The sequence below is a fragment of the Egretta garzetta genome, unplaced genomic scaffold (genome assembly GCF_000687185.1).
Source record: "Egretta garzetta isolate BGI_Z169 unplaced genomic scaffold, ASM68718v1 scaffold256, whole genome shotgun sequence".
Lineage (NCBI taxonomy): Eukaryota > Metazoa > Chordata > Aves > Pelecaniformes > Ardeidae > Egretta > Egretta garzetta.
The window spans coordinates 2702438-2716978 of NW_009260073.1; the positions used below are offsets into that span (position 1 = coordinate 2702438).

Consider the following 14541-nt stretch of genomic DNA (forward strand, 5'->3'; position numbering starts at 1 on the left):
GTGTTAATAAACATAGATCACATGTGGGACCCTTAACCTCTTGTGACTGAATTGGTTTGTTACAAGGATTAGTCTTTCTTAAATGGGTGAAACAATTGATTCTTGACCTCAGCCACATACCTGAACCATTCAGAAGCTAGAGCAGATAACTCTAGTCCTTATTAACTAGCATAAGCAAAGATAGATTTTAATGGAGTGCTTCCATTCGCCACAGAAAAAAACGCAAACATTTTTGCAACTGGTTCTAAATTGCCATGTGAAGCCAAAGTTTCAGCTTTGTTTCCCAAAGGTGGTTAATTCTGTTTTCCTGTAAAGCTCTAACTTGATACAACTGTCTCCAACTGCAGTTTGTGGGGAATGCTTACAAGCTTGATGCTTTGTTAATTATGGTTGGTAGGAGTCCTGGGGCTTAGTATCTCTCTTGCATGATTTGGCAAGAGATGTAAACTTGTTTTTCATATTACTCTCCTTGGTGTCCCTCAAGATTTCAAGTTTGCTGCTGGCATGGATTACCACTAAGATGTTTAATGTAAAACTGGTATAAAAGCTCTGGCATTGCATATCATGACACTTGAAGACTTTCATTACTTAGAACATGCCATCTGGTACTTCAACTGATTGATTCACTTCCATAGAGAGTCGTCCAGTATCTACATCAGCAAGTATTTAATGGATGAAGGAGCAAAGCTCCATATCTATGATCCTAAAGTACCTAAGGAACAAATAATCTTGGATCTCTCGCACCCAGGTGTCTCAGAAGATAACCAAGGTAAGAATGCTGACATAAAGCTTATTTCCCCCCTTCTTGCCCCACCCTATTCTCAAAATACAGAAGGCCTGTTTAAATACTATAAATTAATTTTCACATTTTCACCATGGCAATGATGTGCTGTTGGCTACACTTACTAGAGGATTGTCGTAGCTCAGAGGATTACTATAACTCTTCCCCCTTTCCCCATAGCTTTTATCTATAAATGCTAATTCTGTACTATTGTGTATTTTTATTTTGAATACATGAAAAGAATTTTCTCTCTGCATAATTAAAAGGAAGAGAAAGAAGAATGTCTAGAAGTAGGAGAGACTAGTGTTGTTCTGTTAGCTCCTTTGTGTCCTGAGTCGAGTCCTATCTTGCCTTAGTTCTTGCTTGCATATCTAAAGTAGGAATGAAGAAATAATTATGGAATTCACTGTAGAGCATTGCCCTCCCCCCTCCATTACTTCCAAATTAATTTGTTCCCTTAAATTCAATAATACTTTAAAGTAATCATCTACGACTAGAAATTTCTTGGAGAGAAGCAGGGGATATTTGGGAGTTTTGTTTTCTTTCCTTATTGGGGAGGGGGAGAACAGAGATGATGGATGGGGGAGAAGGATAGATCAGGTTTCTAGAGGTGAAGAGAGTGGAGGAAAATGAACTGTGATGAAGAATAGTGAAGGGTGTACATTATTTGACATGCCCTTGAATTAGAGGGGGAGGTGAAAGTTGCCTCTAGGCAGCTGCTGTGGCAAAGGACAAGGGCAGCCCATAGTGAGCCGTGTGTATCTTCTCTAGTGTGAGCTGAGCGTTCAGTAGGAACTGTGATGTGCTGCGATTGTAGAGGCAGTGATCTTTGTGAGAGTTGGCATTTGAATGGTCCATAGTAACTTCTCATTCTAGAGATGCTCTTGACTGTTTAAATCAAATCTGAATGTTTAACTTCAAAGACTGAAGTGCTCTGACTCTATTCAGATGCCAGGTACAAGCTGCTTTCATTTAAATAAGTGAAATCAAAGTGACAAATGTCTTGATAGAAAACATCTCTAGGTGAGTGACTTGAAACAACTTGTTTGTGTAGGGCGAGGGAGGAGAATCATTTGCTGGGAGTGCACCAGATTGATGATGAAGATCTGTGCAGAATAAAACTTTACTTTCCTTCTGTTACAGTGTCTCGGTTGGTCACTATCAGTAAAGATCCCTATGAAGCCTGTGACGGAGCTCATGCCCTGGTAATTTGCACTGAATGGGACATGTTTAAGGTAAATGTTATCATAGATTTAAACTAAAGAAAAAAAAAAGAGGGAGTGTTCTGCTACTTATTTATTCTATCTGCTTTAATTGCCCTTTACAGGAGTTGGATTATGAACGTATTCATAAGAAGATGCTGAAACCTGCATTTATCTTTGATGGTAGGAGAGTTCTAGATGATCTTCACAACGAGCTACAAGTCATTGGCTTCCAGGTAATCAGCTGGGTGATGCTGCTGCTTATGTTTCTTTCCTTTTGCTCTCTTCCTTTGTTCTCTCTCTCCCTCTGCAATGACTGAGTAGCAAGGGAAAAAACCTCTTCAGGTAAGGATTTAAATCTAACCCCATCTGTACTTAAGTCTCTTCACTAGTGCTGTCTTCCTCCATTACCTTACTATTTTCATAGACTGCTGTTAAAATCCAAGCTACATCAGACTATGCCATCAACATTCAGCAGTATCACCATGCCTTGAAGCACATCTAGCATAGACATAATTTGACAAATACTAAAATCACCAAACCCCTGAATAACTTGATAGAAGCACCTCAGCCAGACACAATCAGAACAACATCTATAAGGCAGATCAGATGCATGTTTCAGTTGTGTTTCATTCCATGTACTCCTGAGTACTGTGATTACTTGCGTAATGGCTATAGGCTTTCTCTTGTTCCCTCCCCACACACACACTTAAACTACACAGTTATTTACCCTGTTTGTGAACAGGCTTGTATAAATTGATTTAACCAGTCAATTGAAGCTGTTATAGGCAAATATGGTACATAACAGCTCACATGAATGTTTAAACAACTCTTTTCAGAGTTAACTCAGATGTCTGTCTAGACAATATTCAGCAAATTTCTGTTAAACGTAAAATAGTTGAAGTATTTTGTCTTTTGGTGCTTTGCATCTGACTTGCACTACTTACTCAAGAGGAAAGCTACAGCTCTCCTTATTTACAGGGTCTCTGAACTGTTTTGCTAGTTGGTGTTTTGTCCTCTACAACCTCTGTCCTTAGTGATTTACATTAGTCTACCTAGAAATTAGGGGAACCCGTTGCACTCTGAATTTTGCAGTAATTGGCTTGTGTGTTGCTTTGTTACATGCTTTCTCTTATATAGAATTGGCTGCCTTCAGCCTTTGAGTTGTATTGTTTCAAAAACAACCCACTGCATTAAAGGGGGGGGGCGGGAGAAGCTGCTTCTGTCCTAATTTACTGAATATTTTTAGACAAAGGAGGCTGAACCCACGTTTTCTGATTACTCAGAAATATTTTATTATATTTGTACTGATAGTTCTATGGAAGCTGAGGCACATGAATGTTCAAATTAACAAGATGCAGCTTTAAATAGGCAAAGCAGGCACCTGTGAAAGGCCTTTTTTTTTTTTAAAAAAAAGAACCTCTTTGCAACTCCAATCCCAGAAACTGTCCCTGGGCATGCTGTCCTTTGTGGCTTGTATTATTCAAGTGTTCACGAGATGTAGTCATAGCCATGGATTTGATTTGTAGATTCCTCATAGGCTGACATGATTATGTTTCCTTGCCATACTCACTTGTTAAATGTGCTTTCTCTTTCAGATTGAAACAATTGGGAAGAAGGTGTCAGCCAAAAGAATTCCTTTTGCTTCTTCATGTGAAATTCCTAAGTTCAGCCTGCAGGACCCACCTGTCAAAAAGCCTAGAGTATAATGTTTGATAGGTACTGAAGGAATTCTGTGGACCTTCTTAGTGATAATAACTGCAAGCCTATGCTTTTTTTAAGGAAAGATATTTTTCATAAACTAAAAACCAGTTTTACACTAGAAATGGTACCTGGTACATGTGAATTCAGTCTATTTTCAAATCTCTATTTTTATAGCAATTTTTTTTTTGGTTACTGAAGACGGTACAGACCTGTTTTTAATAATGAATCATCTTTTAAATGGAAAAGTTACCTTCAAACTGCAGATTTCTGCTTCCAGAAATGTTCCTAAATTGCACTTTGTTTCAAGTGATATGAAAGCAAAAGAAATAGAACATCTTTTTATTTTAGTCCAGTTACGGACAGTGATTAGGAACTTTGGGCTCACCAATTTTTCATTTTCTTTTGGGCTAATTCTTTGCCCAGTTAAACGCTTGTTCTAACTGGCATTGAAGTCAAAAGAGTTCTAAGTGAATTCGGTAGGATTTGGTTTGAGCCCAGAAACAGAGCTGATGGCAACAATAATACCCCGATCCTGGTTGGGATCAACTGGCACTGGTGCAGCCTAAACTGCATCTGTTGGGAGGCCAGATAGTTCTGCAGGCATCTATCATGTAATTAATAACAGTGGATGAACAGCTATAAACTGATCCACTGGCAGACCTTTACTTTTGATTCGTTGGTTGTCTTGCCTACATTCCGTGTGCAGCCACATAATTATTGATCTGATCAGATTCCTGGGGCAAGTTTTTCCTAAGTGGCAGCCATACAACCCATCTTCAGCAGAGGAGCGTTCTGCTTGTTTGAACATTGAATTAAGCAGAATTACCTTAATCTGGTGTCACTCCATGTAGAAAGCAAGTGTTGGCTTCAAAGCTACCCGGTAGTTATTTTTTTTCATTCCTTTCTGCTTACATACTTCAACTGAAAGCAGCTTTCTTAATGAATCTGCAAAAAAATATTCTCTGCTGTTAAGAAATGATTAAAAAATAAAAATTCAGCCCCGAAAGTTAGTCAGCTTGCTACCTCATTTAATTAGCAGGAATAAAAAAAAAAATACTTCCTATGTTATCTTGATATTTTTGCCTTTACTATTACTTTATTTCTACTTGTTTTTATTATTTTCAGTTGGCCAGTGCTATTAAAATCCTTGAGATGACAGAGTTTGCGTTTGGCTTGTTGCATGGGGTTGTGAAATGGAGGGGAGGATAGAGAAAGATGACCGTGAACAGGTTTCAGACCAGAAGGCACAGATGTCTTAGTTGAATAATAGTAATGTTGGGATGTTAGAGAATTGTCCTGTAACGAGTCATGTAATACCTTCTGAATTTATTCAATAGGTATGCTTTCAGGTATGCTGTATCAATAGTTAAACAGAGCATAGGATCAGTGTCACCTTGGGAATGAGTGCTATTATCAAAACTCTTTACCCACAGAAATGTCGATACAATTTAAGCTATTAGAACAACGGAATATTTGGACAGCCATCTGACGATTTAAGGAACCTGTTTAACAGTTTGGGTAGGCAATACAAGACAGTGCTATCTGGCTGAAACAGCTGTATCCTTGAACCAGCCGCTTTCAGATTCTGCACGTTAATGGCTTGAATGTAGGGGCTTATTATGCAGCGATCACGCAGCACTTTGGGCACATATGCTTTGGGCTTTTTGTCCTAGCGTAAGATTCTTCTGTGAGGAGTGCATCAGAAGCCACTCAAAGTGAGTGAGAATTATGGGGGGCTTAAAATCAAACTGTCATCTTTCATCATGCCATCTCCTCTTCCCGATTCACTAGCACTGCTCTTGTACGACACCCACGGGGCAGGGACGACCCGGTGATACAGTTGTGGTATTTGTAAGCATTGTAGTCCAACTGGTGGATCACCCTGGCTTTGCAGGTAGGCATCTTCTTGACTGCCTCTGCCCCCACAGCACCTGAGAGGGCAAGCTGGTCATTTCTCCTTGGGGATTAAGAGGGTACTGACAAGTTGTGCTCGAAGGATCTCTTGTCCTGAACTATGTTCAGGGTAGCACAGCACTGCTTCAGGGCTCATCTTAGCAGGGAGGGTGAGCAGCAGCTTCAGAAAATCAGGAAGCTTTTCAGAAACTTGCACAGAGCCAATAGTGGTGCCTCCGCATGGGACCTGTCCTCCTCAGTTTGAAGTAGACAGATGGACCATTAAGCTCTTGTGTGAAGCATTGCTCTTGTTAGGAGCACGCAAGAGCTGTAAGGCTGATCAGTGTTCCTCAGGCTCCCAGAGGCTTTTCACACGCCGTCCCAAGGAGATGAAGGAACTCGGTGCTATATTCCTATTCTGTGCCTCCTACAGGCTTAGTCAAAGCCTGGATAGTGACTTGTGGCTTAATCATAAGGATTATAAAGTATAGGAAAGTTCATTATAGTAGGATCACACTAATTCCCCTTTCTTAGGAAAGGGGGAGTGGCTGATCCTTTATGAAGAGCAACAAGGGGTCAAACTGGTACTGGTGTTTCCCTTGCTTTCTTGGAGTCAGCTTACTTACGTTTCTTGGCGGCTGCTTTCTTTTAGTGGGACACTGGGATTGTGGGATGAACCCAATCTGAACAGCTGTTGGTGCATGCCTTCAGGATACTGAAATCACTACCTTGCACATATGCAAGAGAACCTTACCTTGGGCCAAAGGAGCGAGCTTCAGAAGCTTTTGCAGTACGGCGAAGCATAATCTGTCCCCTTCAGAGTACAGTTGCCAGGGAAATAAGGATTGGAGATGACTTGCATACCTGCTTTGAAGGCCTGAGTAGCGCATTTAAGAGATGGGGTTTAATGCTATTGAGGCTTTGTCTACAGGATCTTACAGCATGTAACTCTTGATGAGAATTGTGTAATATGAGTAATGGACTCCTGTGCTCTGAAAGTCTTTTTTTATGGGGTTCTTAATAAAATACAATCCCACGGTAACACCGCTTTTCACTGCAAAAATGTGAATACAACAGCTGAAGCAAATCCAGCTTTAATACAAGCCTATGAATGGTACGATATAGTCTGCATAAATTAAGCCTTACTCAGGATGTGCATAGACAAATTGTAAATGCCAGGCAAGATGCATAATTTTTCTTTTGTGTATGTGTGTTCAACCCCTTGTGCAGCTAAAACTAGTCTGGTTCCAGGCATATGATAGCCAAGATCATATTGCAAGCGAATAGAACAAACGCATTTTTGACCACGACTAGTTAGTATAGGAGCAGTTAGCGGTGAGATTTTGTGCTGGCCAACAGGTTTACACTTCTATTACTTGAGGTTCTTCTGTTATCTGGAACTTACAGGAGTGCTATAATCTTGCTCAACAGCTGAAGTTTGAAATGGATTGTAAAACAATGCAGGAAAGCATAATGGGTTATCTAGGATTGCTTTAGGAGCTGGAGTCAATTTTCATTACTTGCTTTTTCTATTCCAAGCTGAGAATTTCTCTTGCAAGTTGAACATCTGCAGCAAGTTGCCACGTGTTGTAGCAAAGAAGTGGAAGTACTTGACACTTTATTTTTAAATGAAGAGGACACCACTATTAATTATTAATCAAGTAGAAAAAAACTTAAAATTATTCTTAAATGAACACTGGCTTTGTCGATTTAACCTAAAGACTTGAAGTTACTGGAAGACGCAGTTCTCTAGTCAGCTGCATAGCACTTAATTACGCTTCACACAGTGTAGTAGATTGATGTAATGATGCTAAAAAAGACCGTTCTTTTAAAGTCTCTGTGTCAACTTGAACTCGTATTCCCAAAACTCAGTGTGATGTTTTCCTGATTGCAAGGAAGATTAATGTTTCTTAAAATATTTTATGGCTGCTTTGTGAAACAAACTGACAGAATGAAGTGATTGATATACAAAATGTCACTAAACATGAAACTTCATCAGAAACAAAACTGAGATAGTCAGGGAACCTGCGCTGAATTTATAATCAGAGTTCTGTGAGAGTTTGGTGCTTTAACATACAGTTACGGAAAAACTGAATGGGTGATAGAGAAGGAAGATAGATGTGAAAGCAGGATTTCTTAACTAGGACAAGGACTTTAAGACTTGTCATTTTTACAGTACAAATTGTGAGAGGTCCTCAAAGACTGTTAAACAGACAAAAAATCTATGAAATCAAAATGTGACTGCTTTCCTCAGAAACCACAGTGCAAAACATGCAGTTAGAAAATAGCTTATGTAGCTTCTGAAATTCAGTCCCAGCAGGCAGACAGTTGAGTAAAAGTGTGAGATCATCCTCCGAACCACCCAGCAGCAACTCATAAAATAATTCTAGCATGGAATAACATGGGACTGTGTTTCTCCATCATAATCATCATTGAATGGTTTGGGTTGGAAGGGACCTTAAAGGTCATCCAGTTCCACCCCCCCTGCCATGGGCAGGGACACCTTCCACCAGACCAGGTTCCTCAAAGCCCCATCCAACCTGGCCTTGAACACTTCCAGCAATGGGACATCCACAGCATCACTGGGCAACCTGTTGCAGTGCTTCAGCACCCTTGTAATGAAGAATTTCTTCCTTTTCTCTTATCTAAATGTACCTTCTTTCAGTATAAAGCCATTACCTCTTGTCCTATAAGTACACGCCCTTGGAAGAAGTCCCTCTCCAGCTTTCCTGTAGGCCCCTTCAGGTACTAGAAGGCTGCTATAAGGTCTCCTGGAGCCTTCTCTTCTCCAGGCTGAACCACCCCAACTCTCTTCAGAAGCATTATCATCTCTCTCACTGTAAAGAAGTCATGGTAATTACTGTGCAATGCCCTCTTGTCCCAGTTTGATAATAGCTGTACGGCTCAGAATTCCTTTTTCCGTATTTCTGGTGTTGATATGCTGAAAGAGCAGTAACTTGGTAAAAGTTCTGGTAATGTTCTGTTAGAGCCATTATTTATAGTAGGATCTCTAATAAAGGCTGGCAGCTGCTAAATGTGTGGGTATCCTGGGGTTAGTGTTGCACCCCTCCCTGCCTGCTGCCATGGAGGGAGTATTGAATTTCCTTGTCATAGCTGATAACCTTCCACTGCTCTGGTATTCCGTGTACTTCAGCTGAAGCAGGGCATTTTTGGCTCAAAGTATGCCTGCTCTTTCCAAGACTAGTGGTCAGGCTTTTTTTTAATTAAAGTTGTAAAAGTTGTTGTTATTTTAGAATTTAATTTTTTTTTTAATAAAGAAAGAAGCCTTGCCTTTCTCTCTGCCTTTACAAAGTACAGCTATAAGGACTTCTGTTTCTCTGTTCTTCATAGCTCAGATTTCTCTTCCCCTAATTTACACTCCCGTTATACTGTTTAACTAACTAGTACATTCCTTCTGGCTTAAGGCTATTTGTCTTCATAATGTTTTAACATTGATATACTTCATTTTGTGGTACATCACTGGCCTTAGTGGTGTAATCTAATTTTTGCTGTTCATGACAATACCAAGTTTCTCCTGTGTATTAACTTGCTAATTAGCTGCCTTGCTTCTAACATCTTGCTGAGTATGGGGTGGGCGGAGGGTTCACTCTTCTTGGGGTTCACTCTTCTTCGTTTAGACTACAGACTTCGTATAGACAAGTACTATCGCCAGCCGCAGGATTATCTGCGTGATGAGAGTTTGGGACCAGATAACAAATTCCTGGCATGTTTCCCAAATAACTTCATGAAGATACAGCTTAAGCCAGTTCAAAAACTGTATCTAATGTCCGTAGCAGACAACTGAGAATTATTAGGGAGAGGTGCACTTTGAACTACTGTGACTGTAAAGAGAAGAATTTACAGCTGCCAGTATACCATAAGCCATGGTTTTATTTCTGCTTGAGTTTAGTATGCTCTGTAATGGATTTCATGTTTTGTCTATAATGCATTCACTTCTCTGCATTTGGACTTAACAGCCAGAGCGGGTCTCCAAGGGGCAGGTAACCAGACCAATCAAACACAACCACCACACCCTTAGCCTGGGTTTTTAACTTTCCCGCAGAGGAGAAGCGCGGTACAGAATCGCAGCAGTTCTGCACACCCGATACCGAAGAAGCACCTGTGCAACTCAGTGGGGTTTGTTACAGTCACGCACCCAAACTAGGGGTGGCTCTATTTATGCTGTTAACGGCAACTCTGATTTTCCATATGGTTTAAATTACACGGTATCTACACAAGGTTAATTCTCTTGCCAGAAAGGGCTCTTGCTTTCTTCAGCTTGATACCTTGTGTTTAGCAAGGCTCACGCTTTGAGACGTGCAAGCACCTGAAAAGCATTAGCTATCAGAATGGTACAGCTCTTTTTCTTAAAATGCAGGTAAGAGATACCATCTCTTGAAGGATGCTTTCTCTGGTGTGCTTCAAGATAGCCCTAATATGGTCCTTTGTCATGCACCCAGTCTTTAGAACTCCTCTATTTCCCAGAGTCCCTGCAAACTTGTGTTACATAATGGTAAGATACACCAAAATATCAGTGCCTTTCAAATTGCCCATTATTAGCATCTTTACAAGTACCTAACTGCAGCAAGAGTGATGGTAGTATCAAACCTGTTTACTTAAATCTGTCTGGGTTTTTTTCAGCTTACTTTTCTTCCACCTCAGTTCCATCACTCTTTCAAAATCAGTTCTATTTTCTGACTTTTTGCTGGATGCTGAAAGTACTATGTAGTTGTAGCCTTGCCAGGAGGAATTAGGTAAAATACTACAAAGTGTTTTGGTGAGAGAGAAGTGTCCTGGACAGATAGTAGGTTTGTTCATACATCCACCACCTGGTCTTCTGCATTGCTGGAACTGAGTATAATTACGCGCTGAAAAAAAGGATCCTTAAAACTGGCTGCTTTAAATAGGTTCACTCTCATTTTCAGATGACTTTTGTCTTTCTTTTTTCTACCAAGTTCTTCAGGAAGAATTCACCTAATTAAAAGACAAAAAAAGCACCAAAATGATTTGTAGGTATTTCTAGTGAAATGAAGCAAAACAATACACATTCTCATTCAATGCGAGTATTCTAGTCCACAATACAGTTGTTCTTATCAGTATTCCTGAGTAATTCAATTCTATACAACAGCACTTTCAATACATACAGCAGGGATGTAAAAAAAAAAAAGGAAACAAACCACCAAAACCAACCCCCCCATAAACAAACAAACCCCTCCACCCCCAAAATCCTGATTTTCCTCATGCCCAGTTTTATGAAGTAGCTCTGCTTCTGGGTGCTTGGGTGCTTTCCAGCAGGCAAAGGTAAAGTGATTTAATTAAAAATTAATTCCTATTTCATAAAGTATCAGCAACTTGTATTGACACCTGCCATAAATCTCATTTGAATTGGCATTAAAACAGTCTGAGCTGCAAGGTGCCCCAGATACGGATTGTCTCCTTCCTCCTTAGGAAATAGCAGGATGTTGGACCTACGCTACAGTTCCATTAATATCAGCTGCTACTTAATATCCAGTGCTTTGTCAGAAAAAGCACTGCCATAAATGTGGCTAATTATTTCTAGGGCACTGTAAATAAATTTTGCCTGAAGCAGCAAAGTTACATCACAAACGACAAAGGGCCCCATGAAACCCTGAGGCGTCCAAGAAGCAGAATGTAAAGAAAAGCTTGCGAATTGGGTACCCCATTTATCCTGCCTCACGTGTTAAGTATAGTAAAAACTTGTACTGGTTTGGCAAAAAATCAGCTTAAGCAGCACAGCAATTGTACAAATGCCAATTACTGTCATACTGATGCATTTAGACAACCTATAGAAGATTTTAAGTGTAAATAATTAAAAAAAAAAAAAGGAATACTGTATGAGATGTCCTTGAGCTCAGGCGAGCTTTGTTGCATATTACTTCACCATTTTAACTTTATATAATAAAATGTTACGTGCTAAAGAATCTAACGCCTTTCAGTAATTTACCTGCTTTATAAGAGGAGCGCACTAAAGGCCCGCTAGCAGTGTAATGGAATCCAAGATCGTTTCCTACTTTTTCCCAGTACTTAAATTTTTCAGGAGTTATGTACTCCTCAACCTGAGTGAAAAGAATTCATTTTGATCAGGTATTAGTGCGAAGGAAATGGCTATAGTTAGCATGTAGTGACATCAAACACAGTTTTAGTGGAAGTTCGAAATTTTACACTCCAAAACTTTCAGCAGTCAAGTCACAAACTGAATTGTCTCTCTGCTTTCTGCCACAAGAATGCATTTTATTTGTTTTTCGTATTTAGCTGAAAAGTTTAGAATTTAATTTCTAGTTATTGCTTTACAATTTTCTTCACTGTTTTTGAATGGTCCTTTCAAGGAAACCTTTTTTTTTTGTCCAAGTTAGTGAAAAAAAACAACAAACCAACAAATCCAACAGTCCTACAAATCTCTTCACTAACAGTTATTCCAGTGAAACACAGTAACAGAACAGAGGCTTGAGCTCTGGGCAGATTACAGAATGAGAAAATGGTAATTTCCCCAGCTGAAGTGGCACCATGAAGGGAGAGCCTATGAGACAGCGAAGGGGAGCTGGCTTGAGCCATTACGTTTGAGAGACACACTGAAACTCTTGTTTCCAGATCCGTGCCTCAGCGCCAGCTGTCTCCCCAGCTAACAGCGGCAAGTAACAACGGGCAGTCTGCAGAAGGTGGAAGGGATTAGTTAGCTGAGGTCGTTTTTAGCAAAGAGCCCGTATCAGAGGAAGATCAGGTTAAACAAGGAAGGAAATTTTTCCCAACATCCGCAGTTAAGGATAGATATCAGGCCTTAATTTAGAAAGAGGAAACTCAGCTGCAAGGTACAGACCATAACGCTGCCTGTACGTTAAAGGCATTTTTACCTTTAGGTGACGTTTTGTTGGTTGCATGTACTGTCCTAGGGTCAAACAATCTACATCTGCTTCCCGCAATACTGTAAAAAACAAAATTCCCTGTTAGAGGCAGAAGGATCACAAGGGATTGTCAGCAATGAGAAAACGCCCTCCTTCCAAGTCTGAACAGAGGTCACTCCGCAGCACCCTGCGGGGGTGACATTCTGCTCTCCAGCACAGGGAACTCGCAAGCTCCGCAAGCAGCAGCCGTGCAGCTCCTCCTGAGCTCCTCGCTGCTGCAAGACCTGAGCTATCTAGTTTAGAGCTAGGGAGAATGCCACTGCGCTGCACTCACTGCAGTCACGTGCCTCACTGCAGAGATGACACGCTCTTGTCTTTTTTTATCTTACAGCTTTTCATTGTGTCTTCAGGTCAGAGCCTTCATTTGACAAAAAAAAAAAAAGGATGTATGCACGCACACTTGGCATCTCTCCACTGCTTCAAGAGCCTTCACGCTGAAAAGACGGTTCTGAAAAGCTATAAATCCAGGGGAAATTGCCAACATCCGTTGCCAGTTTTACACACTTAAGGATGTATGTTAGCTTTGATGCCTGCAGAATCTCACAAACTCTGTCTGCTAAAATTTGAGTATATACTAGAATCAATAGACAGCAAATGAGTTCAGGTAGGCTACTTACAGAGGGAAATCCAGGCACCTGACAGTCAGCTAGCCTGAAGAATTATGTTCACTGCAGCTAGCGGGGTATTTCAAACAAAGGGATGGCTGAGAAGTCACCTTAATATCTTCATGTATTTTCTGGCTACTTGGGCTGGTTGCCTCCAAGTCGAATAGAAAGAAAAGATGGTGTTCTGATTACAACATTACAATCACTGTTACCCTGGGCTCTCTGTTTATATCGATACGGTTCTGTAAAGGAACTGGTTCGATACCAGCAATGTTCTTCAACTCCTGCCCACAGGAAGGAAGAACAAAATTAGAGTAACTGAATGAATGTGGCGGGTAACAGTTCATCTCTGAATACATCCATGAAAGCGGCCTGAAAACAAATAGCACCAAACCTGAACTTCCATACTCTTGTGGCTGGGAAATGCTAGGCAGGAAGAATGGAAAAATCAGGAACTGTAATTTTATGGTCCAGATTGTGGGACAGCTGCAGAAAAACTAGACTACATCACTGCATTCTAAATATGGGTTGTCATACACAAAATAAAGTACCAGGTAAATGGTCGTTCCACATACAGGAGAAACGCCACAGGATTTATGAATTTCTTCCTAGAAGTGCATCGCATTCACTTACCACTGTGAAATCTTCTCTCAAAAATGCACGTATATGAAAACATGAGAACATGCTACCACTCCAAGGATAGTAACAACTTTTTTTACTTCCAAGTAAGATGAAATAAATTTTGTAAACAGTAAGGTCTGCTATTTCTAAAAAGGACTGCACAATAAGGTGACTATGTCGCATGCCCATTATGCAAGTATTGCAAAGATAAGGATATTAATATAGTCACATAGAGATAGTTATAACTTCCACTAAAATCAACAGGAGCTGGATCTACCTGTCAAATTGAATCTGAAAGCTGTACGAAGGCAAAATATTTCATGAAGGCGAAACATTTCAGAAGTTCAATCTTTTTTAACCAAACTTTTTTTTTTTTTCCCCATAAAGCTTAGCAAACATTTCCTGCACCAGCAAATTGATTTGCCGATAGAGGCAAAGATACTTAGAACTGTTTTCCAACACAATAAAATTCATACCTGTGAATTTTGGCATATATTTCGATGCCAACTTACATTTCATCGTTGAATACACTTGTTCGTCTGTCTCGCCTAGCCCCAGCATAATGGAAGTTTTAGAAATGACGCCGGGCTGGACCGCTTTAGCGTGCTTCAGCACACGTACGGATTGCTCAAAGTTGGCTCGGGGATCGCGGACTTTCCTTTTTTGTATTTTCAGCACGAGGGGGAAAAAAACCAAATAAACAAACGCGTCAAGTCGGAGCTGCCGGGAAAGGTGCGTCCTGCTAGTTCCTACCCCGTGAGGCTTGAGCGGTTTCAGTTCGACAGGGGCTGAAAAAGCCCGGCAGCAACGCAGGC

The 14541-nt window shown here is 40.5% G+C and overlaps 2 protein-coding genes across 2 annotated transcripts in view; one reads left to right on the plus strand and one right to left on the minus strand.

Annotated features, from left to right (window-relative positions):
• The window catches only part of UGDH (UDP-glucose 6-dehydrogenase), a 13516-nt gene extending 9681 nt beyond the window's left edge, over positions 1-3835 (plus strand). The window contains exons 8-11 of the mRNA XM_009641267.2: positions 636-769; positions 1925-2016; positions 2109-2219; positions 3582-3835. Of these exons, the coding sequence (XP_009639562.1) occupies positions 636-769; positions 1925-2016; positions 2109-2219; positions 3582-3692 (448 nt within the window). The 3' untranslated portion in view covers positions 3693-3835. The remainder of the gene's footprint in view (positions 1-635; positions 770-1924; positions 2017-2108; positions 2220-3581) is intronic.
• Positions 3836-3948: 113 nt separating this feature from the next.
• The window catches only part of LIAS (lipoic acid synthetase), a 15223-nt gene continuing 4630 nt past the window's right edge, over positions 3949-14541 (minus strand). Inside the window, exons 8-11 of the mRNA XM_035896738.1 lie at positions 14203-14384; positions 12450-12520; positions 11546-11657; positions 3949-10554 (exon numbers count right to left, since the gene is read on the minus strand). Of these exons, the coding sequence (XP_035752631.1) occupies positions 10502-10554; positions 11546-11657; positions 12450-12520; positions 14203-14384 (418 nt within the window). The 3' untranslated portion in view covers positions 3949-10501. The remainder of the gene's footprint in view (positions 10555-11545; positions 11658-12449; positions 12521-14202; positions 14385-14541) is intronic.